The sequence below is a fragment of the Apteryx rowi genome, unplaced genomic scaffold (assembly GCF_003343035.1).
Source record: "Apteryx rowi isolate R43461 unplaced genomic scaffold, aptRow1 scaffold_135, whole genome shotgun sequence".
In the NCBI taxonomy this organism is placed as follows: Eukaryota; Metazoa; Chordata; class Aves; order Apterygiformes; family Apterygidae; genus Apteryx; species Apteryx rowi.
In genome coordinates this window covers 1,679,438-1,706,650 of record NW_020447586.1, presented here as the reverse complement: position 1 = coordinate 1,706,650, position 27,213 = coordinate 1,679,438, and the positions used below count along the sequence as shown (strand labels likewise).

The window sequence follows — 27,213 nt, the reverse complement described above, 5'->3', positions numbered from 1 at the left end:
AGCAATGTGGAGATTAGGAAGAATATAAAGAAGACAACTTCTTTTGGCTGACCAACCTCTGGCAAACACCTGCAGAGGAGGAGACACGCAGGCACTTCCTTGGGGTGTGCTGCTTTGGCTTGAAGAACAATGTACAGTGTCCCTCCATCCCATGTAGCTGGAATGAGTAAGTGAGGCACAGAGGTAGCAAAATCTGTTCTTTTTCTTCCTTCCTTCTTGGACAGTCCACATCTCCCAGTGTCAGAGCCATAGAACCAGAGCTCACACATGCTGCTATGCAGAACCAGGTCTTGGGCCACAAGAGGTGGATGGTGATGAACAAATCATTTTCCCTGAATACTGAAGATGGGGCCAATCTCCTGCTGTAATGCCAGATTCATAGTTCAGAAACATATTTCTTTTGGGGAAAAGAATTTGGGTCAAAAAAGTAGAAGTAGACCAAGAATGTCTGAAGCTTTCCACATTCAAGGCTGAGAGGATGAATCTGCCTGGCAGACTGTACTACAGCATTTTCTGTCACTCTGGCTGAGTTTTGGGCCTAAGACAGTCAGCAGATTGTACATTTCTTGGGATATGTTTCTCCCCCAAACAACAGAAGCATGCCATATGTCACAGATCAAGGGATGTCTCCCTTAACAAGTACGTAGCTTGAAACTCAGCTGACCAGAGAAGATTGTCATGGAGGCAAGATACAAAGGATAAAAGGGGAAGTAGAGGTCAAAATGGACTGCTTTCCCCCTGCCCCCAACCAAAAATTCAGGAAAAGTTAGGCTGTTACTCATAACATAGGCTGGTAGGGAAGAAAAAAGGCTTTAACTTAACTGGRTATCAGACAGAAAGCAAAGGTGTGTGGTCACTGTATTTTTACATGAGGTATGCAGGAGGCAGGATATAGCTGTAGAGATGTCCCTTCTACCTGAGGTGGAGATCTCCTGTTTGAGTGCATGGGCCCACATCCTTAGACTGAACATGGGCAATTGCTCAAAAAAAGCAAAAAGCCATCTCACAATGAATTTTTATGGAGCACTTGCTTTCCTTTAGTAATGAACTAACAGCAAACTAGCAACATGGGGGGAAGAAATGGAGTGGGTTCACTAACCTGTTCTGACCAAATCATTAAGCGCAGCAAGAAATCCTCTGCTGCTTCCATACTAATGTACACAGGGGAGGAAGGAATATGGCTGAACAAGCAGCCATGCCACTTACTGTTCATTGCATTTCAAGCCCCCTACTGCCACAGCATCTCCTGGGTGCTAACAGCATGAATGCTTGTCAGATGTGACATTTCTAGATGGAGCAAGTGAAGTATCTCAGTTTGTTTCTGTTGAGATTTCCCCCACACTTATGGCTAAGCCCTGTAAAAGCAGTGATCTATGCAGTAAAGGGGTAGGAAGAAAACATATAATACCTTGTTTGTTTGTTTGTTTGTTTGTTTGTTTGTTTGTTGTTTGGCCCCTTTGAGAAAGTGAGTAATATTTCTTTGAATAGACAGAAGCATTGGTTTTTTTATAATGGAAAATCTCTAGGAGAAAAGAATATGATGACTGATTGCTTAAAGCATTTTTATACTACTTATCACTGACCAACAGATGGGATTTTCTCTATATAAAATATAGCCTGCTGAGGAACTATGGGGTAAAGCTTCTATAGGCTATGCTCTACAAATGACTTTGAGTGTAATAGTCCCTCTTGACCTCCTCAAATACATAGGTAAACTCATCATTTGCCTCCATTGAAAGGACCATTTACCGTCTCCGTTATCTAGTTCAGAGGAACTAATTATCTTACCAAATGAAGAGAACTTTGATTCAGGTATGGCTTCATGTTTTGAGCTGTGCCAGAGCACAGTGGGGGGTGATGGTGGCAGAGAGCTGGTTATACTTCCCTGGTTTCCTCCCACCCCAGCTGTCAATACAGGATGGAGTCAAAAGCAGGTGCTCACTCTGTTTTGGCACTAGTGCAAGCGTTACAGCAGGTTTTTGTGATAGTTGGTCCTACCACATCTCTGGACTGACATATCTCGCTCCCTTCCCTCGCCTGGTAGGCAATACAGGGAGACGGACAGCACAGTGCTTTCAGGACACAAAGTGAGAGAATCTGGCCCCTGAATTTGCTTTGGTTATGCTTTGCAAACTTTCAGATTTGCTGTGATTATTTGCATGGGGAGGTCTTCAGATTTAACAGTACTATGTGTATAAATAAGCACAACTTTAAGTACAAACCTAAATTATACTAATAGAAATGAACTGATTTTTTTTTTTATTATGATCTTTCCTGCAACTGCACATAACTGTTGATCACTGCATTAAAAAAAAAAAAATGCAGCTGTGGTAGCCCATAAACAAGAAAAGACTAGGTAGTAAAGAGAAAAACATCATTTAACAATGTGTACTATGTTTCAAAATGTTCTTGCACCTGGTTCTCATTTGTCCTCAGTCGAGCAACCAAAGACATCTTTTCTTATTATTGCTTTTTGTCAAAAAGAAAGCTCACTTCATCAAGGAATGATCAAGCGGCTGGACTCCCCCAGCTTGGGCAGGGGTAGCTCTCGCTTTCAACTTCTTCAATTGTCATTAGCTCTGAAAAATGTCATATTCCATTTGTGCAAAGAAAACTTTATGAGCGGTCGTTGTAAGGGAACAGYCTGAAGAGGCTGGATTCTAAAACCAAATTGTTTACTTTGTGCTGTCTCAACATCTCGTGTCTTAGAAGGCAAACCAAGTGGTAGCATCCTTGCACCAAAACCCCACCTATGTGCAAATGAAAATTGCTTGATGCAGGCTCAGAGCAGCTGGCCAAAAGAAAATGTTACCTTTACAGGAGATTGCTCAACCATAATGGTTTCCCTGTTTAGTCACTGATGGCCTGAGAACGTTCAAAACCAGCATTTCTCAAAGTGAGACCAGCTTCCTGGGAGGGCTTGGAGCTGCRCTAGGAGTGTCAACGAGCAACTGGCAGTCGGAGCAGAGCTGGCCCAGCCTTTCCTTGGTTTGGATTTGACAAGGTTGCAGATCTTGAACTAAATACAGTATTACACATCTCTGTCTTGCTGATTCCAAAGAAGAATAAAGATATCCTTAGGTTAGACACAAACGTGTGTCTGACTACTTAATCCAGCAAAAAACATTTTTGGTAGTCTTCAGTAAGGACTTTTCACCCACTCTCCACGCAAGCCTCTTGTCTGCTTTCCAGAAGTCATTTTCACCCTGTATCCTCTTATCTGTGAGTAAGCGGGAAAACAAGATTTCCCCCTTGCCCTTATTCTTGATACTGTGTCTCCTTCAACCACTTCTACTACAGTTTACTGTGACAATTAAGATGTAAAGGAAGGATATGTTGTATGGAATCCAATCTTAGCATTTAAGTATTTGTGTCACCAACTGGTACAATAAGATGCTTCTCATTATTTTTATAAAATGTCATTATTTGTAATTCACTTTTGATTCTAAAAGGAACTACAAATTTTACTTTTTTTCTCAAATGAAAGTACAGGAGAGAAAAGATCACTAACAGAAAAAAGATAGTGATCTTGGCTGTCTCTTTTTTTTTCCCCTGAGGATTAAAAAAAAAAATCTGGAAAGTGTCATGCAGCCACTAAAACATCTGTAGTTGGCAATAACTGAATTTAAATTGATAAGGGAGAAATAATTGTCCAATTCACTGTCTAGTCTGAGGCAAGAGGAGGCCAAAAGGCCATTCAAGAATTGCTAAAAATGCCAGACACTGAGCAAGAACAATTCCTTCTTGTGGGCTGGACGCAGAAGCTAGGTTTCTAGGGCTTCTTGGTTTTCCCTCTCTCAAAGAAAGGAAAAAGATAATTCCTACCTATAGGAATATTAAATATATATTATATATTAAATAATATATATTAAATATAAGCTATATTAAATATTCTGAATACTGATGTTTGTCTAGCATTCCACAGATGAATTATTAATTTGTTCTATCACATCTGTCTACCACCCTCTTCCAGGTTGCTTGGTACAGTAGGTATTCACTGCACATTGTTCCCACAACTTTCACTTATGCTTACAGTGAAGCAAAAACATCAATCTCATTCTTATCACTTGTATTGATCTGCTTCAAAATAAAGGTTTTGTTATTCTTTCCCTTTCCTTGAGCTCCTGCCCTCATATCCCAAAGCCCAAAACTCACAGCTTGCTTTTGCTTCAGTGAAGCTGCAAAGGCTTTGTGATCCCTGTATAAAACCAGCCATTATTTACTCATTAAAGCTAAGCCTTTGAGGACATGCCCCCATTTACTGACCTCTACCAAGGGCCTGGGTTTGCGCTCTACTGCAAACCTGAAGTGGCAGAGTTCACAGTAGCTGGTGTTTGAGGATGACAGCCAGTGCTCCAGGCAGCTGCGGTGAATCGTCCCCAGSGTCCCCGTACATTCGCATGGAGAAAGCAGGTCCTCCTGGCTGCTGCCCTCGTGGCAGATCCTGCACATCGGCCTGTCGTTGAAGGGGCTGCTGCATGAGGAAAGAGAAGTTGCCAGTCAGCGTACGGGCCTGCGATCTGGGGTATCCCTCCTTCCCTCTGTGTATGTGCTCCGACTCTGCCCCTGGTGCCTCAGTGGATCTCACTCAAGTGTAACTGCAGTGAAGTGCAAGGAAACTGTCCCGTTCCCTACGACCCACCTGCTTTTACAGCAGTCTGAGAACATGGAAATGGGGATGCTCTGCATGCACATGTGAGCTAGCGCGTCCTGCCTGGACAGGGACAAAATGCATGGCTCTAAAAAAATTATTACAACTAATGGGGGRAAAGCTCTTTCAGGCTGCCATGTCACACATGCAGTAGTAGTTAATAACTTTACTCTTCCTAAGAGTGCAGTAGATCAACTTTTCTTTGCTGTTTTGCTAAAATTCAGGTCTACTTCAAGATCAGGGCCATTTTTCCAGGKTTACACTGGTGAAATGAAAGTGAATTTTGACCAGACTATCCAGTCTGCATATTGCTAAATCCTCAAGAATAGTCTGTCTTGCTTTTATTCAAAACAAAACAACCCAAAGCAGCTTGGTGTTTCGAAGGCTATAGTTCTGGCATTTATTTCACCATGTGATCTGCCGTCGTGCATCAACAGGAGGAAGAGCTGCTCTCTGTCACTTGGGTGCTGGCGCAAGCAGTGGAGCTAGGAATGGATTTTGCCTGCCCAGGGAGCTGTCCTGGGAGCGGAAGTCGGAGTAAAATGTGCCGTGGTGGAAGTATCAGCAACAGCAGGAGGGAGAAAGGGAGGCAGGGAGACGCCGCACTGCCCCGTACTCTGTGCCCAGCGGGCACCAACGCCTTGGGGATGAAATGTGCACAAAGCATGGAGGGGATGAGAACTCACCAGGAGGGAGCGGATGGCCTGCACCGGTGGCCCGAGCAGGACTCCTGCTGTTTCCTCCTACCAACCAGGATAAATTATTGCAGCTGACTCACCTGACCAGGTGCATCCCTAGATAGCTTGCTTTATCCTTCTTAATTTAAGTGCAATCATGAGAACTTAACTGTTGATCATTACAAAGTTGGAATGAGATTTTAATTACCATCTCACAGTGGTGACTCTTAAGCAAAAAGCCACGCATGTTGCCTGTAGTCGCCTGCGTGGTTTCAAAGCGTAACGCAACCCCATGAGAGGGCCATCCCCATCCCGGCCCCGTGCCCGGTGGTACCTGTGCGTGGCCAGCGTCCGCACCACGGTGGAGAGCAGCTGCCCGTCCTTGGCCGACACTTGCATGACATAGTGCGGGCGCCCGCCGGCCAGGCCGGGCCCGGGGCCGCTGGCGCTCTTGCCCGCGGGGGCCGCCGGGGCCAGGCCGTCGGGGGGCACCTCGGGCAGGTGGCTGCAGCGGCTCGTCGTCATGGCAACGCGCAGCAATTTCGCCGCTAGTGGCTGCCGCGCCGCCGCAGGGTCCCCATCTAGGGAGCGAGAAAAGGCGGGTTATGAGTGTGGGGCCGCCGCGCCGCAGCTTAGCAGCCGAGATCCCTCCGTGGAAATGCTGCCTTGCTGCTCGGTGCGTTACATCGCCGGCCCGCGGCAGGGCGCCGACCCGGCACATAACGCTACCCTGTGCGTCTGCCTGGCACGGACCTCCCTGATGATGGCCGGTGTGCCGTAATWATTCATGCCACCGGGCGAGGCAGATATCATCGCTGCCTATGGCTCCCTGATATGCGCTGCTCTTTTTCCCATCATTTAAGGAAAGTGTATTTTATGTGATGTTGTGGTAACTGGGAGGCAAGGATCATGCTGGTGACAAAGAGTCTGTGAGCGCAAGTTCCCGATACCTTCGCGTGACGCTGCTTGCTCGCTGTATGTGTAAGTTAGACGAGGCTGCATGATTTAAGAGGCACGATGCGGGGCTGTGCGCCTGCAGGCACGCTCTCCAGCTCCGGCACCAAAAACGTACTGGCTGGGCAGATTAATCCGTCTGTAAAAGGGGGAAGAGGCTTGCTCGCACGCCCTGAGCCCCCTGGGCGCAAAGCTACCTCTGAGTGCTGTGGTTTCTTATGGGGATGTTTGCCCAGCGAAAGCGGACACGGTTCTGCCCGCGCTGCAGCTAACCCCCAGAAAGACTGTTCTGCCTCAGGCACCGCTCTTATTGTATCGTACCGCTGCGGCAGGAGACAAACACTGTGTTTAAAAATTAATCATTAATCCATTCTTTAAGCAGAGGCGTTTCTCCAGGGCTTTTGGACCAAATCATGTAATTTGATCTTGCAGTACGTACTTTCTGAAGGCTCCCTGTCCGATGCAAGCTTTCGTGTGGGGGCTTATACTCTTGGAAAGGCATCTGAAGTAGGGAAATGCTTGGGAACGTGTCCTTTTTATGGGATCGCTTCAGCTACTTCCCAGACAGTGCATACCCCAGAGAGCAAACAGGAGGCTGCTGAGCCAGCTTACAGTGGATATAACGTGCAGGGAAGAGGGAAGGGAGGAAATCAGACCCTGGCCCACATCTACAATGAAAATGAAGCAAATGGCTGATTTCAAAACCATTAACACATAAAAGATGCAGACTTTGTAAGAGAGTAAGAGCCATGGACTCTCCAAGGAGAGCATGTAGGGATGTGAATTCCAGCAACATTTCAGTTTTAAAATCCATGCTGTCTGTTCAGCAAGAATATTCAGCTGCTGAGTAGCTGCTTCATTAAACTTAAAAAGCCAAGGCAGTACTGTGCTTACAGACCCATGCTACAGAATTATGTATTTCCTTTCTGGTTGCTTCACTGACCTCATTAAGCACAACAGCGGGTTTATCGTTGCGTATAAAGTGACCAGCTGAGCCTTTACAAACACATCCATTAGCCACTTGATGAGTTCAAGAGCATGTGCTGAAACACCAGATGATGCAAATAAGTGCAGAACTTTAAAGCGCACAGGCCTCTTACCATGTAGCTACATCCCAGCAATGATGTTAATCCAAATTCCTGGGTACAGTACTGCACTGATATCCCAGCGCAGTGCAGCAAGTATAAATTACCCTTTTCTAACTTTTTTGTTAGAAAGTTGGAAGTTATAACCACACATTTTTTCCCGATTTCAGAAGAGTCATTTTCACACAAAATTAGTGTATGCGCTTGCAAGTAATACAACTACGGAATTACATACCAGGTGATATAATACTAAACTTTTTGGTAAATAATGAAGATGAATTGTCCTGAGAAGCACACAGCAAATCTGAAGTCAAAGCTGACTTCAAGGAATTCCAGATCTGTGTACCCACAAAACCAGAAAGACAGTATTCACCTATATGTACGTACTGTGTTCTGTCTGAATGTTTTTTCACCCCAAAGAGGTGGAAATCTGTCACAGATCTCTTAATAGAAGAGCAGAAATGAAGACTGAAAGCAGGAGGTTGTGTTCAGATGGTATTTAGGGAGAGATGCAAAAACAGATGGGAGAAACCAGAATACCAAGGGTTATTTCAGATGGTAGGAAATTCAGAGAGGGGCTGGATTTGGCATGATGGATGTATGTTCGAAGAAATGTAGTGATTAGCTCTTTCTTTCTTTTCTGTGCTGCTACACCCACTCACCTTGCACAGCTCTTGTCTATCCAGAATCTATTTTAAGACTACCTTACTACTGCAATATTTAACCCAGATCTTTTCGCTGCTCTAGCCTTTCTACTTTGCCTTTGGTACCAGTCTCTGCCTCCCTCTTCTCACTTTCAGGACATGAGATCTTCTGATGGGAGGTGGCAAGGTATAACTGCCTTTTAGAGTGACCCTCCCATTTCCAGCCATCGCTGTTAAGAGTATAGTGTGCTTGGTATGTGCAACTGGAATATTTCTTCTCTTCACCTTTTTGTGCAATTACCTTAATTAGCTGTACAAGAATCCTGTTTTCAGGGCTGTTTAATGATCACAAACTGAAAAAATCTCAGCTAAGAAGAAATTCTTTTTCAGTGTGTTATACCTCGCAGATATCAAGTAAAACAAGAGGTATCGCATGTATTTCATTTGTACCGTAAGTGTGAAAATTAAAAAGAAAAAAAAAGCCTTCAATTTAGTTGTCACATTCTTGGAGACATTCTGCGTCTTCAGAAATTTCAAATTTCTGGCTTGAAAGAAATCAGCACAAGTTTTCCTTATGGAAGGACAAAATGGAATAGCATCTACTTGTCTCCTAGTTACGACTTACTCCATGCTCTTCACTCCCTGGCTTATAGGCTAAATACTCCTCAGAGAACACTGCAAGTCTCGCATATGTTCTTGAGCACTACTTTTGCATTCAGTGCTCTGGTTTACCTAAGAGATGTGAAAAGCACAAGTTTTGCAATAACAAGTGTACTCCTGTGGTTAATTAGCACAGTTAAGAGATGCAGATGATCACAGTAGCTTGCACTTACTTATGTTATTTCCGCCAAAAAACTGCAGGAACTATGCGTACAGTTAATAAATTAAACCTCATTGTCACTGTGAAGCAAGAAACTACAGAAGGGACCTGAGGTGTAGTGTACTTAAGTAAATTGTCCGAGGTCAGATTGGGGCTAGGCAGAAGACTCAAGTGCAAGCTGTATCCTTCTGCCCCTAATAATTTACAGAATGCTATTCCAGCAAATGTTAGTGATAACTTATGCTCTCTTTTTTTCATCTGCTCTGCTGGCTACCACCCCCAGTGTTTAAAATATAAGGTCAACAACATCTTATTATCTCGTTCCTGTCTGCTCGCTCCTTTTTTTTTTCCCAATCATTCCAAAATCCAGACTGCTTTCTAGGGCTTTGGGGGATACCAAAAGAAACCTGGAAGTCTTTTTCTTCTTGGCATTGTATCAATAAATGCAATATTTTGGAAAAGTGGCTCTTAGCCCCACAAACAGATGCTACCAAGCACTTGTAATCTTCATTTCGTAGACGAACTACTTCTGGACTTAGTCAACTCCTGATTATTGCTAACAGTACTCCCCCACTGAGCTCAGCAACCATTTCTTTATGTGCTATGAAGTGTTTATTTTTCTTTCTAAGAGATTTATAACTTCTGTATCAAGAGAAACCACAAGATCCTGCAAATGCCAGTGAGCAAGGCACAGTTATTCTTATTGAATTAAACTCAAATGTAAGGAGATGCCAAAAACTAGCATTGCTAAGCTGGAAAGGAATTTCAGGAAGAACTCATCTGCATGTACAATAAGCACCTACAGCTGTAATTCTTGTTACGCTTTTGCCTATTGTGCATGAATTGACCTCATTTCTCAAAATCCACAAAGCATTATCATGCTGATGAGTTTAATTACCATAGTGGATTATTTTTAACCAGGGGAGATTTCTTCTTCTTCTTTTTGCTGAAACCCTAAGTGGTTTTGATCCGCATGAGACAAAAAGATCTTATGCTTCAAGCAGTGGGATGCAAAAGTTACACAAATATTGACACAGAGCTCTTGTGTGAATTGCCTGCTTGTCCTTTTTTTCAGCACCTTTATTAAAAATAGCACATAACGCATCCGTCATAGTCATACAGTTTCAAACTTGGCAAGCCATTCACCTTTCTTATTCCATACTCTCATGAGTCGCCCTATTAGTTTCAAGAAATTCAACTCAAGCATGCATCAATCAGCTTCAAGACTTAAAAGCATGCACAAAAAACACTATGTTGCTATATGGAGAAAGTTCTCCTAGAAGTATGGCAGCCATTATTAAAAATAGTCTTTGAAAATTTATTTCTGTTTCCTGTTCATGTATTTATACACACTAGAAGAATATTTCCTTCTCTATTCTATCCACAGCCAAGTGTTCAATATAAAATTACAACCTGCTATCAAGTAGAAATGGCAGACTGGTTGTGCTAAAGGCTAAGAGTGAAACCAGGTCACATACTGATTCTGTGTGATTTGACAGGGCACATGTCCTGCAGAGGCCCATGACAGTCCCTTAGTTTGCTTGACAGATCCTGCAGGTACAAACCAGTCCATTTTGCACAGATGATTCTATAAAAAAGTGGCATTCAAAGAACAGTGATTTGTGTTCATGGTCTTCTACCATTATAAAAATCACAGATGTGTATTTCAGGACAGTTTAATAGATTTGGAGCACAGATACAATTCTGTATCAGGAAATAAGAGTATTTAATCATGTCAGTGTAAAGCTGAAAGCCTAATTTAGATGTGGCTAGACAGTGGGCTAGGTCTTTAAAGACCCAGTACCTTTTGTGTCTAGTTTACTGCCTCCCCAGGGGATTGCTAGCTTTGGGCAATGATCACAGCAAGAAAATACGAGCCATCTTCTGGAAGGCTAAAGGAGTTAATCACATCTTTGGTTGACTGACAAGGAAGTCAACCACATTTTGTTACACATGGTGATGGGGATGGCCATAGTTTCATGTGTCTCATTGGAACGTGTCATACTGCAATCTGGGAGAAAGGTCCAGTTCTCGGGGAAGGGCCTTCTGCCTTTATTTCTTCATTTCTTCTAACAATCCTAGTTAATTACTTTTAGATTGATTACTTAATCCTAGTTAATTACTTAGAATGAAAATTGTTGTATTCTAATGCAACTTATTGAATTTGATAGTTTTCTGATATAGTTATTACATGCCATGTGAAAAAGGTTTTCTTCACTAGCTTTTAAGCTTATCAGCTAAATTCTATGTTTTGCTTTGTTTTTGAAATGGAGGATACGAATTCATCTTTCCCTCATTCAGTTTTAGGCAATATTATTGTGTCATCCAGCTTTTTAAGACAGAGTCCCAACTTTTTGAGTTTCTCACTGTAGAAAATGTCCCTCTTTGAGTTACTCTGATTTTGTATGATCCTTAGAGAGATAAACCAGTACTGCACAAAAGATCTCTGCTTTAATGAAACTACTGGTTTAGCTACCATAGGACAGAAGTCAGCACAGGTTGGCAACCACCATGAAGAGCTAAATACCCATATGGTTATGCCAGCTGTGACTAAGCTACATCCCACAACAGCTATGTCAATATGGTCCAGGGACTCAAACAGGCTTTGTAGTGACGGATGACTTGCTCTATGGCCCTGGACATATTGGTTTGTCTCTCAGATTCACCTTCCCATTGAGAGCACAAAAGAAGAACCAGAATTCCCAACTACAGTGTACTGTGAAACTTCCTAATTTTTTACCCGTTAAGAAATGATCCTGGAGTACTGTGAAAGTTGCATGGTCACAGAGGTTCTGAAACAGCATGAGAAAAGCAATTTTTAATTCTGGGGATCTGTAACTCTCATGTTTGTAACTTCGACATTCTTCCTAAGGAGTTTTCTGTATGTCATTTCCAAGGCGCTCATAGCTGGAATTGCTGTTTTAAGCGTATCTGGGCTCTTCCGTCCAAGCTGCACTATACAGAACTGCATGGATTCCCTCCTGATCCCAAACCCACTGAGGATTACTTTGGGAAGAAACTAACGGAATAATGGGCAGTTACAGCTGTTGCCCTAGATGCGGTGAGCTGACATGGGGGATAGATCCATACTCCTTTCAGCAGGTCCCTTAGAAATCAACTGGCAGCAGTCAGTGAGGAAGGYTCAGGAGCTTCGTGCCACCAGGATGCCTGATGGACACGCAAGGCCTGGGCTCCCCACCTGCCTCTGCCTGCCCTCTTCAGCCTGCATTTGGCCTTGCCTTGTCTCTTCTGCACCTGTCCCTCCCAGATCCCAGCTCATTACCCACTCTCGCTTTTTCCTTCTCAACTCTGATTTGATCTTGTTGCATGATCTTATTCCTGTGTGTACCAGGGTTGTTCTTTTAAGCAACTAAGCCTATAAAAGCAACTAAGACCATGATTTATAATGGGAAATGCTCTCCTACAGCCTCAGGAGACATAAGTGTCAGTACAATCAGTATGCTCAGCTCTGCAAAAGTACCGAAACTTTCACCAGAAACATCTGAACCCCACAGGGAGGAGTGAGGCTCAGGTAAGTGTCTTCAGACCTTCAGAGTTAAAAATGATCTTCTACATCTTGAGAAGATGAAAAAACTCCTACGTCTGATAGTCACATGTTGACTAGTTTAGAGGAGGCTATATAGTACACTATCTAAACTGTTAATTGTAGAGGTGCAAAACACTAAAATTAAGATATTGCTGAGAAAGACAGAGGAGAACTAACACAAGGGCACAGTGTTTCTGGAACACTACAACACCAGTAGGATATTCAAGAAAATTTTTGTTAAAAATCCATAAAACCTATTAAATAGCATTCGTTTTTTAACAAAAAAAATACAGCTCCACGGAGCTACGAAAGACAGTTGAGAATGTTGCAAGAGGAAAATGCAATACTTGTTTACCCATTGAGGAGAGCGGTAAACTTTATGATCCTTGCAAGATTTCACTGTAAACCATGTCAACATATAGTAAGTAGTGCAATACCGAACTTCACTGATATTGGGCAATTTCAGGTTGGCTGTTTCAGCCCGTGCTTTACTAATTTTTCATGCCGTAGATCAACATTTTCCACTCAGCTGGTCTGACTGTAGAGAGCTCCAGGGTCTCTTAAAAACTACCATGAAGTAGGCTGCATTTAAAGTGTAATTTTATAAACATGCACATCAAAGAAATGAGTGCTAGTCTGAAGCAGTAGCACAAAGCAATTTAGCATGAATAGTCCTTAACAGTCTTTCCCTGCATTTAAAAAATCACTGTCCACCCATAAATCAATGATTCCTTTTTTGTATGCCCTGAACCTTGAACCACTTTTCATGAGAGGAATGGACTACCTTTTCTGGCACTGTGGACCTTAATAATTTGCTTTACATGTTTATATAGCTGCTAATTTAAGCCTTTTGCTAAGATTTTTCTTTTTTCACTAGTTGTCAAAAGTGGAAGATTTCACCAGTGGAAAAGGAGATCTCATAAAATTTGCCAGCTGAAGCATTTAAGAAAACATGATAATGTATGCCATAAATTCTTAATTTGGTGCCATTTTAGTCTTGCATTAATAATAAAAAAGTAGATGCAAATATAGTTCACAACTATTTATAAATAGTAATGATGCCCTCAATTTTCTGTTCTAATAATAGTTTTTTCTAGTGGAAACGTCTTTCCTAATATGAGTAGGAATGCAAGACATGTCTGTCTCATTTTTCCTAGAAGACATTTTGGATTACTGGACAAACAGAAGGAAGTTGTGATTCAGCATAAATGCTGGGTGCCCCGAGCAAGTTTCCCAGCCCTGGCTATGTGCTGCCTGAGCCAGACCAGCTGCTTCCAGGCTCTCTGGTGCAGGACAAGCTGACAGCAGCACAACTTGTGTTTCTACAACCACCCTTCGCCTGAATGGGCTTTCTGGTGCCAGCAGAAGCTGGTAGCACCAAGACATGAGTAAAACACCATGTGCCTACTAGCGTTCTTACTAAGTGTAATCCAGGAAAATAAGCTAGCGTTTCTGTACATGCTGCCAATTTTGCATTTGTAAATTCCTGGCAAGAGCCTGCTCTCACAAGCCAGCCTCCCAAAAGATCCACTCAATTCGTACTTGCCGGTCGTGGGCACTGGATGCAGGAGCGAGCTCTGCTGAAGACCATCTCTCTGCCCGCCGGCCCCCTGTAACACTGTCCCAGTTACCCCTGCTCTGCACGCCTGCATGTTGGGGGTTCAAGTCAAGCTGCTGTGTGCTAATGTGGCTCCTTTGGGCTATGATTTTCCAGAGTGCTCAGCTCCCTGGTGTGGGAGCAATATCAGTTGGTCCATGCCTTCTGCCTGATTGATTAGGGAAGGAGGACAGGAGTGTGAATGGTAAAGATTACTCTGGACGGGGGTTGTAAAAAATTGCTGTTCTAAAATAAGCATCCTCAGTGAGGAAGGATGTCGTCGTTTAGCTGGCAGTCTAGAATGGAGGAGTCAGAATGATTAATTATTTCTCAGTTTCTTTCCCCAACCTCCTTTATGTTGCTTGCCACTGTAAAAATCTTACTAGGCTTCCCTAACTGGCAAAGCTAAGCATATTTGCAATGGGAGGCCGAGGCTTGCCTGCACCTATTGCTGGGTGACTGCACTCAGGCTGTATCCCTGCGGATGGAGGAAAGGACTCACCCTTACACTTACCAAATTCCCTTTATTCACCCCCGTGTCCTTTTCATACCCCCCTCCCTTCTTTCCCAACCCCTGCCCACAAACTTCTGCTTATTCTGGCCCTGCGAAATGCCATCTTTAGAAGGAGGATGAGGCAAAGCKTGCCCTGGGCTGGCTCCTTCCTCTTCTGGCAGCCCCACAGGTCACCATACCAGTCCCAGCAGCAGCAGCCACAACTGCATTAGCTATTGCTCTGATAGACACCGTAGGCAACTTTTATTAAAAGACTAACTCTAAGGCTGCAAAACGATGGTATGTTCAGAAGTGCTGCAGTAGCACTCCTTTGATTTCTTTTGATTAGGTTTGTATGAACTGGAAAGTTTCCCTTCCCACAGAAAAAATATAGCTTAGTGAATAAATATAAGTAAGTTTGACTAAAAGTGAATCTCAGAAGAGGCCTCCTGCCACAGGCTGTGGGGTCACCATTGCTCAGAATTGCTATTTCCAAGTGATTTGTTTAGATATTGTGTCATTCCAGGCCGTAGTTTAAACAGCAAGTGTTTTCAACCTCAGCACTGAAATTCAGCACTGAAATTCAGCAACAGAATCAATATCTAGTGATACACTGAAAGCTCACAAGTTTAGAGGCCTGGAAGCTCATTTTTCCACTAAAAAATAAGCACTAGAGTCTCCTTCATTTTCCTAAATTAGGTCACTTTATGCAGATGCAAAAAGCAGATTTTGTAACCAAATGCCAGACACGCGTGTTTACGTCTTGGCCCAAAACCTGTAAGCAGCAGCTTGCACCACAAGATTTCCTTTCCCTTCAACAAAGGCTGAAGGACTAGGCTTTCCCTGTCACTCCTGTAACGTAAGGATTGACCTCTGAAAATCAGAGGGTGAGTACTTTGTTCTGAAGAGAGCAATCTTTTTTGCACAATACGTATATTACAGATATTGCACTTCCTTTAAGACAGGAACTGCAGAAGTTTCAATAATCCCTTTTCTCTGCAAGTAGCTAGGATTTCATCAGAAAATCTATCTTTTGCAACTCCCAGTAATAGCAGTTTTATTGGGATAAGTCAGAGTTCACTCAAGGCCTCCACGACCCTGTCCCAGGAGGCAGGTAGAAAAATGGGCAGGATTACAAGGAGGCAAAAAGGGTTCTCCCAGTTACCCTTGGTAATAGCAAGACACACCTCCTCTGGTCTCTATTTGGACTCTCTTCTATTTGCATCCTTCACTTTTGGTGCTCATCTTGTCAGAACAAGCATAATGGAGCCACGTGGGGTGCTCCGTCCACGCAGCCCGTCTCCCTGTGCTCTCTGGGACCGACCTCATGTTAACTTCTATGTTTTCAGGCTAAACAGAAAGAGGACATCTATGCTCTCTGGCACAGCTAGCAACCCAAAGAAACTCATCGAAATTACACTTATTACACCCTGATGATTTCTAGCTAACTATTTTTCAGCCTTGCAGCAAGACAGTGTGAGGACCAATGTCTCCTGATTAAATAGAAAGTCATAAAGAGAACAAGTCAAGTCAGATCTGATCCAAGTGTTGTTGAACTTGAAGGAAAAGTTACTGTTGACTTCACTGAGCTTTGGACTCTTGCGTTTGATCCAACTTTGCGTTGGACTCTTAGTAACTGTTCATCAGCTGTAGGATGAAGCTCCAGGGAGAATGGTCAAAGCGAAATCTTCACATACAGCCAAGGTCATGTTTTCCCCAGGGAATGTTCAAAAATAGTCCTCACTGTTTCCACTGCAAGGCTGAAATGAGGGTTGCTAACATCGTGTGAATTATAGCCCTGTCCCACATACTAAATTCCTAACCGTGCTTCATTTTCTACTCATGCAGGTAAACGTAGCTGAATTCATCCGATTCTTCCTGACCAGGTAAGGTCATGCTAAAAATGACTTGCTCAAACCTCAATGTTGTAAATATTGCATCACCTCCTGCATTGGGCACAGCATTGAATTCCTGCTTGTGCAAAGCTGGTGGAAATGGAAATCTTTGAAAAACTGGAGTGGGCTGAAAACCTGTGGTTTTACATGGCTCAGTGGCTCACAGTGGTCTAGCCAGTGTAAATCTTGAACGAGATATGACTGAACAACCTCTCTATACAACCACTTGCAAGATAGAGGACACAGGCAACACTGATTAGCAATGGAGACAAGTTTTTGAGAAACTTTGGGGCAAATAGAGCCAGAGATGAAAAGGAAAATGCTTTTGATTAATAAAGATGGAATACTCGGAGAAATACGGTTACARATTTTCTACAGATAGTTTCATTAAAATAGAAATTCTTTTGGTCATTGCTGCTAACTCAATTATTTGCACATTTTTAGTATATTTGTCAAGCAGCAGCTCTTGCAATTGTGTGATTATGTTCAAATATGATCTCATTAAAAAAAATACATTTCTAGTTCTGGCTGTTAAAGGAAAAACAGTTGAACATATGAAAAACTAAAATAAAATTAAAAACACATCCAAATAAAAAAACTAGCATATTAAAAACATTTCTCCTTTTTAATAGCTTTATATTTTAATGCTAGATTTTAGCAATATTTACTATGTCAGTTTTACACTTGCTAACAAAAACTTTATTAGATGATGAATATGACTTCTTTTGAAGACTTTAAGTTTTGAAATAAGAAAACAAAGATTATTTTTATCTTACCCTGAATACCTTAGGGTTTTGATGCACTGTAATATAACCTGAAATCATCCAGATATTTTTGTATTCATTCCTTTGTTTCTTTCCTAGTCTTCATCTGCATAAATACTTAACATTTATTTCCTGTACTGAGCACCTCTCTCCCTCCTATCCTATGAACCTCAACCATCTTACCCTGTTCAGGCTTTCAGTAGTGCTTTATGCAAGATATCTGCACTAGTGAAACAAACCATCATCTGGGATTCTGTATTGAAGCTTATGTGCATTAAATACGATGGAAACTTAAGTGGAAGGAAGGGACAATTTCCACCCTTCTGCCCTGTAGACTGTTTGTCAGTATTACAACATGTCTGCAAACTCCTTGGGGTAGATTCAAGTCTTCTAATGTTTTATTCAGGGTGAGTCAGCTGCTGACACTTTGTAAATACATGAAACTTAGCTTGTATGGGCTGCTTTGCAAAGCATGCTCCAAACAAACATATTTATATGTAAAACATATGCTTTCTCCTATTCTCAGGCTGTGTGATCACCCCATGTGTTTCTGAAGGTGCCATTTAACAAGCCCTTCTCTTTCACTAAAGGGAATTTAGACTGTATTATTTTATCTTGTCATGTTTTAGTTGGCAGTGGCCAACTTCTGATATTTACTGACAAGGGAATTAGTCTTCCAAAAATAATATTAAGAAAAAAAATTCTTTAAAGAAAAACGACTTAAAATTTCAGCTTTTTTCCTTTTCCCTTTCCTCTTTTACCCTTCAGACAAAAGCAGCTAAAAATACTCCCACTGCGTTTTCCTCCACACAGGAAGATGCTCTAATATGAGAACAAAACGAGTTTATTTTTCTCAGCAAGAGCAAAATGCAGACTCATTGGTCTTTGAGCATGTTTACATAAAGATTTTCCTCTGAGCTTGAATTCTGGGGTCTTTCATCAAACTGTGCAGCTTGCACTCTAGAAATCACTCCAGATGCTAAGAGTAAATAGGAATACTGCAAGTTAATTTAAAAAAGTGATCATTCCTTGTACTGACTAGTGTTGTACACATATATGTGTTTTATTGTGTAACACTATATGGTGAGGTGACTGGAGAGTCCTGTTCCCCTTCCTGCAACAAGCACACCAAGAATGCTTTTAGTCCTTGTCAAATAAACTTGATTGATTGGTCAAATAAATCAGACCTGACATTCAGACCTGGAGATGAAAAATAATTGCTGTAAACAAAGCAATTCCTACTCGATAATTTTCAAGCAAATTACTGAAACGCTGCACTAGGGCATGAAAACCACAAGACAGAACTTAATTGAAATTTCATAGATAAAATTAAACTGGACAACTTTATTCTCCTTATCCGAAGCCTAGAGAAATACCAAAATGCAAAAATAATAACAAGAATTAGAAGCAGATTAGACATTAGTCTTAATATTATGAGAAGTAAAGGCAGTGGAAATTTGGAGCATGTGCTGCTCTCAGTTGAGATTTTAATCTCTCAGTGTTATTTTGACTTCTGCATTGAAATTGGTCCTCAGGTGCAGATTTTATTGTGTGCCAATGATGCTTTGTGCGTCTGCCTTGGTACAGGACTGTGATAGTGAAACAGTTTGATGGTGGCATCTCAGCTTGTGCCAGTCCCACTTGAACTCAGCAGTCTAGTCAACTGCTGTCTAAGCTTCACCATTGCTATCTATTTTTTTAGGGGACTAGATTAAGACTTTTACAGTACAGTTTCCTCATTTATACCACTGCATAGCTCTCTTTCCATTGGTGAAATTCCTGGCTAGCCACTTGTAGTCAGATTCTGGCTCCATATCACCTCACAAGGTAACATCAACTGTGGTCTTCACCTATTGTCCACAGCTGCAGTGGCAGCTGTGGTCTCACTGGTCTAGAAAACTACATTCAGCAGTGGCAAGTACCAGATCCTTGAGAAAAATATCATATTCACTTGGGTCAGGGACAATTTTAAAGAACAAAATGAGAAAAGTTTAGTTGCCCATTCCGAATGGCCTTGAAACAACTCTTTCAAGTCCTCTTATGTCAGACTTCACCTCACATTTCACAGGAATACGCGCTGCTTTACAATCATGAAACATTTGCTTATGTCCCTTTGGTCCGAATGAGTTTATGAAATCCACACATAACCGTATCCACAGGGGAACATTCACCAACTCACAGCAAATATCCAGTCACATTAATCTGTCATTTCTTCATCCTTCTCAGTAACCAAAGTACACTGAATATGAATTCTTTTAAAGTATATTTATCATTTAAGCAATAACTTTCCCCTTCTCTAAGATGAAGTACTCCTGTCAAGCCTAATATGTGAAGGGACAGAGAAGAGTATTTGAGAGAAGTGGGCCATTAGCTTGCCAACGTGCTCTAGTCTGGAGCTCATCCTAAATGTGTGGGTATGATGAAGGGACTCTGGCCAAATTGCTTAAAAAGGCCAAGTTCCATTAGGTCCTGGGATGCGATCTTTATGAAATTCCTTCAGCTACCCTTTTAAAGCAGTATCTTATTACAGATTCACTGATATCTCATCAAAATGTGTGTGCATGCACCATTTTGCATATCATAAAGCATCACTAATGGCACAGAGAGCATCCGAGAGCATGGAAACACTACAACTTTGGCAGAGCACATTGGCTCTGTTGCAGGCCAACCTACATGAAGAAAAGATAATCTGCTGCCAAAGGGCAAGATAACTAAGGAGCTCAAAGTTTAGGCCCAGAGGCTGCAAAATTCTGGGGTTTCTGGAGATGCTGTGAATAGCAAGGAATAAAAGCTAAGATAAAATCATTTCTGCCTTCAGCACAAATGCCAACCTACTTCACTCCCCACAGCATTATCCATTCTTAGAAAAGAAGTAATTAAATTTTCTCCTACATGGTTCCCAAGCAGGACAAGACGCCTTTTGCTGCTTACTGCTGAGGTAGGTAAGAAGGAATACTCTGCCCCGGGTTGTGGATCTAGGACTTCTGTAAGCTGGTTTATGGATTTATATAAACTGGTTTGTGGATTACATTTTTTCTTCCACAAAGCAGGCTTGTGTGGATCTATGTCCCTTCTACTTTCCCCAGGACCCTGCCCTAGGATTCCCTCAGTCCTACGCATATTAAGACCATGGAAATTTCTAAAAGATATTCAGTGACTGTCTTCTGTTGTCACTCCCATGGCCCAGTGACTACACGTAACAGTGAAGTCAAGTATATTTAGAGACATTATCAGCGAAACCTGAAAATAGAAGCCTAAAATGTCCTGAACTATGGTTCTAGCTGCAGGTTCTGATATACTCCCCTTGTGTCTCTCTTAATTGAGACCCACTTATAAAGTTACATTGCCTATGAAATGTGAAGTTTGAGGATTTGGCTCCATAGAGGTTTTATGAAACTGGATGGCACTTAGAGTAAACAAGCATACAACACTTTCCATGAAAAGCATTTTCCTTGGTTTAATTAATGCTCAGGCTTAAACTTTTAAAGCACATGCAACAACAACTCCAACATGGCTAGCAGACAAACAGGGTCAAACAACCGGTTTCCAATTCTACCTGCTTCTTCATTACATGATGGGCACAAAGCTCTGCTCTGAGCCAGAGAGGGAGAAGGTGATGCTTCTYGTCCCAGGGATCTGTGCAGAGATTGCTGAAACTCAGGGAGTAAGTTGATTACACAGATGATTCAGCTGATTCTGGCTTTCCAGAAAAAAAATAAACAAGCTATTTTTAGCATAGCACTTCATTACCAGTTTAATGGCATCCTGTGGTTTATCAGCCTGTCAGGTCAGGAAGAAAGTACACCTTGTTATGGGGAACCACTGAAACAAGCTTCCTCATTAGGTAGTCTCCTACTTTTCCTTACTGCCAGAAGGATCATTTTTCACTTTGCGAGTTTGGTAACTACTGGCCAATCATCTTCTGTTTTAGATTGGGCCATGTCCACTGTTTTTACCTCTCTTGTCTTTGGCTACTATATTTTTGAAATGGTTGCTTCTTTCTCTTGACGTATTTTCCATACACATTTTACAGTAACATTGATACTGAGGTAGGGAAACTAATCACTGTATAGTAGTTTGTGAATCCTTGTCTCTTCTATTTGAAACTGCTGCATTGCCAGTGGCTAATTACATTTCCCATCCCATTTGGGCTTTGTTCTCAGTCATACTTGTTCTTAAATTTGTTCAATTTTCCATCAAAAGCATCCCTGCTGTTTTTGTTAGGAAGCTTACATCCTCCAACAACTCTCCTTCCTTCCTACCTCCTAGTTTATCTCTTTCCACAGCTGTGGATGCAGAATGAATTCCTGATACCACACCATTCTATAAAATACATCTTAATGACCTGGCATACTCGTTGACATTAGTTGTCTATCTAATATCCTCCAGGCATACAAATTATTTGTAACCCTAGAGAAAAACATTGATTCAGAACCAGGACAAAAATTAGTTAAAAATAAGCTGATGTATTGTTCAACCCCCTTCTCGGTGCAGCTCTTCTCCAAAGCTGAACAGTCCAGTCCTTACATTAATTAAAACACATACGTGCATCCAATGTTTGGGAGACTGTCCTTTCTGACAGCCAGTTCCTGCTTCGTGCACATTACATTCCTGGTTACTGCTGTGGTTGGACTAATTGTGGATAGGTATTTGTGACCAGGTGTTCCCAGAAACTAAACTGAGATTATCCATTTCATTTCATATAGCCACCAGCTTGTAATTGCCAAGCAGAGCTGAACATGCAAAACTGAGGTGAAAAATTCCCTATCTCAGCCCCAAAATCCTGAACAAGCCAGGCCCCCACCGGAGCTTGGTGCGTTGTCTAAAGGAAATTGGTAGGAGTCTAATGCTCAAAGAAAGCAAGTGCAACAGGCCAAGGCAGGAGGAGGTGAAGGAATCCAGACAGTAGCCAGACCTGTTAAAATTTTTTATGTAACTACAAGTCATTAACTGAATCATTGCCATTTGAGGAGAAAAAAAGATGTACCTGCTTATGTTCCTGAATATTTTGTGCTCCTAACCAACTGTGAACAAAAAAATGGTAACGGTCTATCAACTGCTACTCATGTGTGAGATCTTTTTGGTTTGGATGAAGATGTCCTTGTATGGTCTGGTTTTAAAACACAGACATATTAAACACATCAATTCCTGTGACAAAACTTGAGCCATAGTCATTCAAGTTTGTAATTTTTCATTATTTCACTTTGATTTAGTTGAGCAAAGCATACAAATCAAACTACCTGGATCAAACCCTATCCAAAACCTGTAAAAACGAGAGACAGCAAGAGCAAGAGAGAGGCAGGGGAAGAGGGAAAAAGCACGTGTGTGTATAAAATCTCTTGGAGGACTGTAAGAGTTTCCTGTTATTTTCTAAAACCTTACTGGAGTATGATTACAATAGTAATGTCAAGTGAAATACCTCCAGTTCTTCTCCCTGCTACACTTTCTGTGGCTCTTGTAAAATGCTGCCTGTTCATCTGGGCAGCACTTGAATGTCAGGCAGTCAAAGAGCAGTTATGAATTAACTCTAAACTGCCGGTCACAGTTGAAAGCCCACACTAGCTTTGCAGGCAACAATTACTTCCAGTGCAAGATGTGTCCTTAAAAGTAGGATTACTGTGCCTCTGGAAGACAGCCCTGTGGTCACAGTGAGTGACTGTCCCTGTGCAATGAAGCCAGCTTACAGCTACAAAGTCAGCTTTAAGAGCTTTATTATGGAGGAGTTCCTCCTGTGCTATTGAAAATACTTTGATCTTTCAGGCTTTAGAGCAGCATAAATTTTAAATAAGCTTCTATATGGGAAACTATCCCTTTATTTTGCAATTGAGCTGCATGGACTGAGAGGCTACAGGCAACAGTGGGGGAAAGTCAAAATGGGAAGATTTGCAGCTGCGTTCATCTTCCTCTCCACCTTGGCAGAGAAGCAGGCAATGAGCCAGAGAAGCTAGTTTCTGCAGTCATGAAAAAGTGGCTAACCATTTTGCTGGAAGGGGAAAATGTACAGAGGATTCAATTTCCAACTTCGTAAGATTAAGATCTGATCATCTTTGGGAGCTGGTCTTAGAAGACAAAACCTATTCTTTGTCTTATTAATACTCTCATTCACACAAAGTAATTCTCCTCCCGCGACAGCTCCAAAATCCCTCAGATGTGGTTTAAGCTCTAATATTAGAAACTGTTACTACTCGCGCATCCTTCAGAAAGGGGATATCACAAACAGCATGCTAGGTGATGGCCACAAGTCTCTCCCAAAGAAGCCTGACTCTGCCAGGCTCCTTAGTGCAGGGCAGCAGCCTGTGCAGAGGTCTGAAGTCACATCCCTACCCAGCATGGCTCCTACCAATATCCAGGGAGATCCAAGGAGATATTCCCTTTGGAAGGTCCAGGGCCCAACTGCCCAATCTAGCCTTGGCCAAGGTGAGTTGTGGCTGCCCACTGGATTTTTCTGATTTCCACTGCCCAGGTGAGCRCTTTGCGCAGGACAGCCTCCCCCAGCGAGGATGGGCACTAGCAGCTTCATCGGCCCCTGCCAGACCCTCGTGCTGCTCGACTTAAGAAGAAGCAATCTGAGAATTTCTGTAATAGTTCATAAGGTCTCCAATAGAGTGTCCACAGGGGTTATTTTATTCTGTTCCACAGAGATTTGAGCTCAAAGTGAATCAAATGTAAAAGAGTAATTTAATGGTCCAAACAGCCCAAAGGACAAGGTTGTAATGCTGTCCTTGTGTGAAGATAATATGATGACTTTGTCAATACTGAGAAGCTTAAACACAGCCTGTATCTTTACTAATTCTGGCTACAAACGTGAACAGCTACAGCTTTTTATTTCCAAACATTTTATAGATAAACGCATTTGATCCTTTTCATGAACAGCCTAAAGTGGATAAGCAAACAACTAACACTGACCTTGTGTCACAGTTATGATTTCTTTTTTTAAAACCCTTCAGAAAACCAATTATCTCAACCCTAAGCTACTTAGGACAAGACTAATCTTCCAGTCTTCAGCCCACTGGGGCTCGTAAAGCATCTGGCCATGGGGGAAACAAGACTGCCCTTGACTATTCTAATGTGACAACTGCAAAACAAGCTGCTTCTGGTTTTTTTTTCACTCCACCCTTGGCAAAAATCAACTGCTGAAGTCCACCAACAAAATCTCCACCAGTCAACTGGAGCTACTCCTGCAGTATTACAGAAGAGCAGGAATATGCAGGAGATACACTGCAGTTTGCATTTTCAAAGAATTGTACATATACTAATAAATGATGGATCAGATCCTTGACTTATGTGATCAATATTATTCAACTTCAGCTGGGGGCCATTTTCTCTGCCTAAGAAAAAGGGGACAAAGCTTCAAAAAGGCCTCAAAATGAAGCTGAGGCAATGCAACCTTCTCCAGGGGCTCACACACTAATAGGAAGAGCCATATAGATAGGAAAACATTACAGACTACTGTGGCCATGTCCTCACCTCATGCCATTGTCTTTTCTGAGATAAGGCACTGGTCAACCAGATTTAGAATGGGCATACTGGAGCTCAGTTTTGTGGCATAAGAAAAGGAAGGTCTCTTACATTTCAACTGAAATCCAAACATCTTGGATTATTTCTTCTTCCTTCACTTCACTGATGGCAGTTTAATGGAAGAAGTGCAGCATGTTTGCCTCATCATCATCAAGGAAAACCAAGCTACAGGTAGGCATCACACACTGACCATCCCAGAGCGACAGTCACCGTGTTGGAGTGTACAATTTTAAAGCATTTGTCAGGTGCAAAATCTCAATCACACATTGATCTATATGAATCCTATTGCAAGGTGCTGGTTGGATGTCCACAAAAAAATCACAAGGAAGGCTACACAACTGCATCTACCACTGCTGTTGCACCATGGTCTTGACTGTCCTCAAACCCTATCCCCAGCAGCTGCTCTCCCTAGAAGTTTCTGCACCACTGCCCATGGGGATGTTTGGCTCCCCAGTGTCAGGAGCATTAGTTCTTAATTTTGCCCCTGCAGAGGGACGAGATAAAAGTAACAGGAATGAGGAAGACAGCCCCAATGAAGAGTGAGTTACTGCATGGTACTACATCCTGATCATTAGATAAAGATTAAAATGTAGGATATAATCCCATTACAGGGGATATGGTACTTTTGTTCTATATTAGCTTTTTAAAAAGTACCAAAATCAAAACACTTCCTACTGCCCGGTCTGTACTAATTTCATAACAGCAGTTATTCATTTGTGTTTACTATCTCATCCTAATAAATATCACAGTCAATAAAAGTCTTACACCAATTGTCTGCATCCTTCGGCTCACCTTGTGTGAGGCTTGCATATTCATCATGAGTGTCATTGCTAAGCCAGAAACCAGTCTCTCCCTCTCTTGCTTGTTTTTTTCATCATAGGCACTTCTATGCAGAAACCACATTTACAATTTTTATGTGTTAAGTTTTTAATATGTGCCCAGTCTCACCACAGTTGTGCGGCAGACTATTAAAAATATAACAGACTATTGACAAAAGCAATGGTCAGCTATGTCTAAAGGAGCTCTTCTACCCACTCCCAAAGAGGAGTTTGTGCCTGCTCATTTCTAAGGTCATGAACTTGAAAGCTGGGCCAAGTGACACCAGTGGCCATCTCTGCCATCGGGAAGGAAAGAGCTGCTTCTCCTTCCTTAAACTGCTCCTCTTAAAAGACATGCGACACTCTAGCAGAAGCTTATTAAGGTCTTCTAGCAACCAGCATGACCTGTGCAGATTTATTTTATGGCTTTGACTATTTTCCTACACTCTGGCAACCATCAATCTTGCAGGGATTGCCCCAGGGCATGACTTGTGTCCACTTCTCCCACAGAACAATCAACATAAAAATAGTAAGTAAAATCAAATAAAAGACCCCATGTGAGCCAGCGTGCCCTACCCAAGCCACTATGCTTCTGCATGTAGCCACGATAGTTAGACAAGGATATTTGGTTCTCAAAATTCAGAAGTTTTGTGTAACAAATCAACCCAGAATCATGCTGTCTTACCAAAAAAAAAAGGGAAAAAAAAGGATGCTCACTCGGTTTCCACAGCTTAGGCCAAGTACACGAACCCAGGAAAAAATACTGACGAAAGCAGCAGCCAGAAGTCTGTGTTATCCTACGAAAGCATTCACCTGATTACCCTGAAAAGGCTTTGCGGGTTTGAAAGTCATGGGGTCTGGAGCAGAAATAGCGCAATGTTATGCAGCTGGTAATTTCACAGGATGAGCGGTGCGAAACTCCTTGCAGGAGCTGCGGGAATTGACATGGGAACATGCCATAGCCTGAAATATCATTATATGAATCAATMAGTGCATTATTTTGGAAAACAAATGTGATCGTGGAAAGTTAAGCAAGAGGATACTATGTAATGCCAGGATAATATCATGCTGATTCTTGTTGTGTATGTGAGTGGTGAGAGTTTCTAATTTCGCTAGCAATGTTGATATGCAAGATAAAGCTCTGTAAAGATCTGCAAACTATCAAGAAAAAGGACCTAAGATGAAGTGACCTAAGCATTTTCAGATTTTTTTAGAAAGTGTTAGACTAAATATTTTGTCTTGCTTCCTGTATGGTAATGTCAGCAATGATTAATCACCACTAAAAACTGTTCAATAATTAAAACCAGATGATACTTCAGTTTTCTTTTAATAACATTATTTTCTCTTGCTAGTTTCTTCCTTTAAAATAAATGTCCTCCAGCCAGTTAATTAACATTCATTTTTCTTTCCTGTTCAGAACAGGAATATACTAACTCTTCAGGTGAATGTAATTTATAGACTACATTATCCTAAGTTATTTTCTRTTATTTTGTCCTTGGCGGAGCAGTGTTGCAATGACAACCAACAAATTAGAACAGGTCATGTTAACAAGATTGTTCATTTACTGCCTTCTGCTACCAAAAAGCTCACAACTCTATTAAATAAAACTGAATGGCAACTATTACCAATTCTGCTTTTCATCCACAAAGAACAGACACTGCTGATAATAAAATCCTCAGTTCGGTGAGCTGCTGATTATTCATTATTATTATTAAAGAATCAAATCCCAGATCCATGAAACTTATAATTT

General features: G+C 41.9%; 1 protein-coding gene across 2 annotated transcripts in view; it reads right to left on the bottom strand.

The window, feature by feature from the left end:
* MARCH3 (membrane associated ring-CH-type finger 3) overlaps positions 1-27,213 on the bottom strand; it is a 75,964-nt gene that overhangs the window by 14,071 nt on the left and 34,680 nt on the right. For both annotated transcript variants that reach the window (XM_026056957.1, XM_026056958.1), the window contains 2 exons: positions 5,663-5,909; positions 4,267-4,474 (listed from right to left, as the gene is read on the bottom strand). In XM_026056957.1, coding sequence (XP_025912742.1) covers positions 4,267-4,474; positions 5,663-5,909 — 455 coding nt within the window. The remainder of the gene's footprint in view (positions 1-4,266; positions 4,475-5,662; positions 5,910-27,213) is intronic.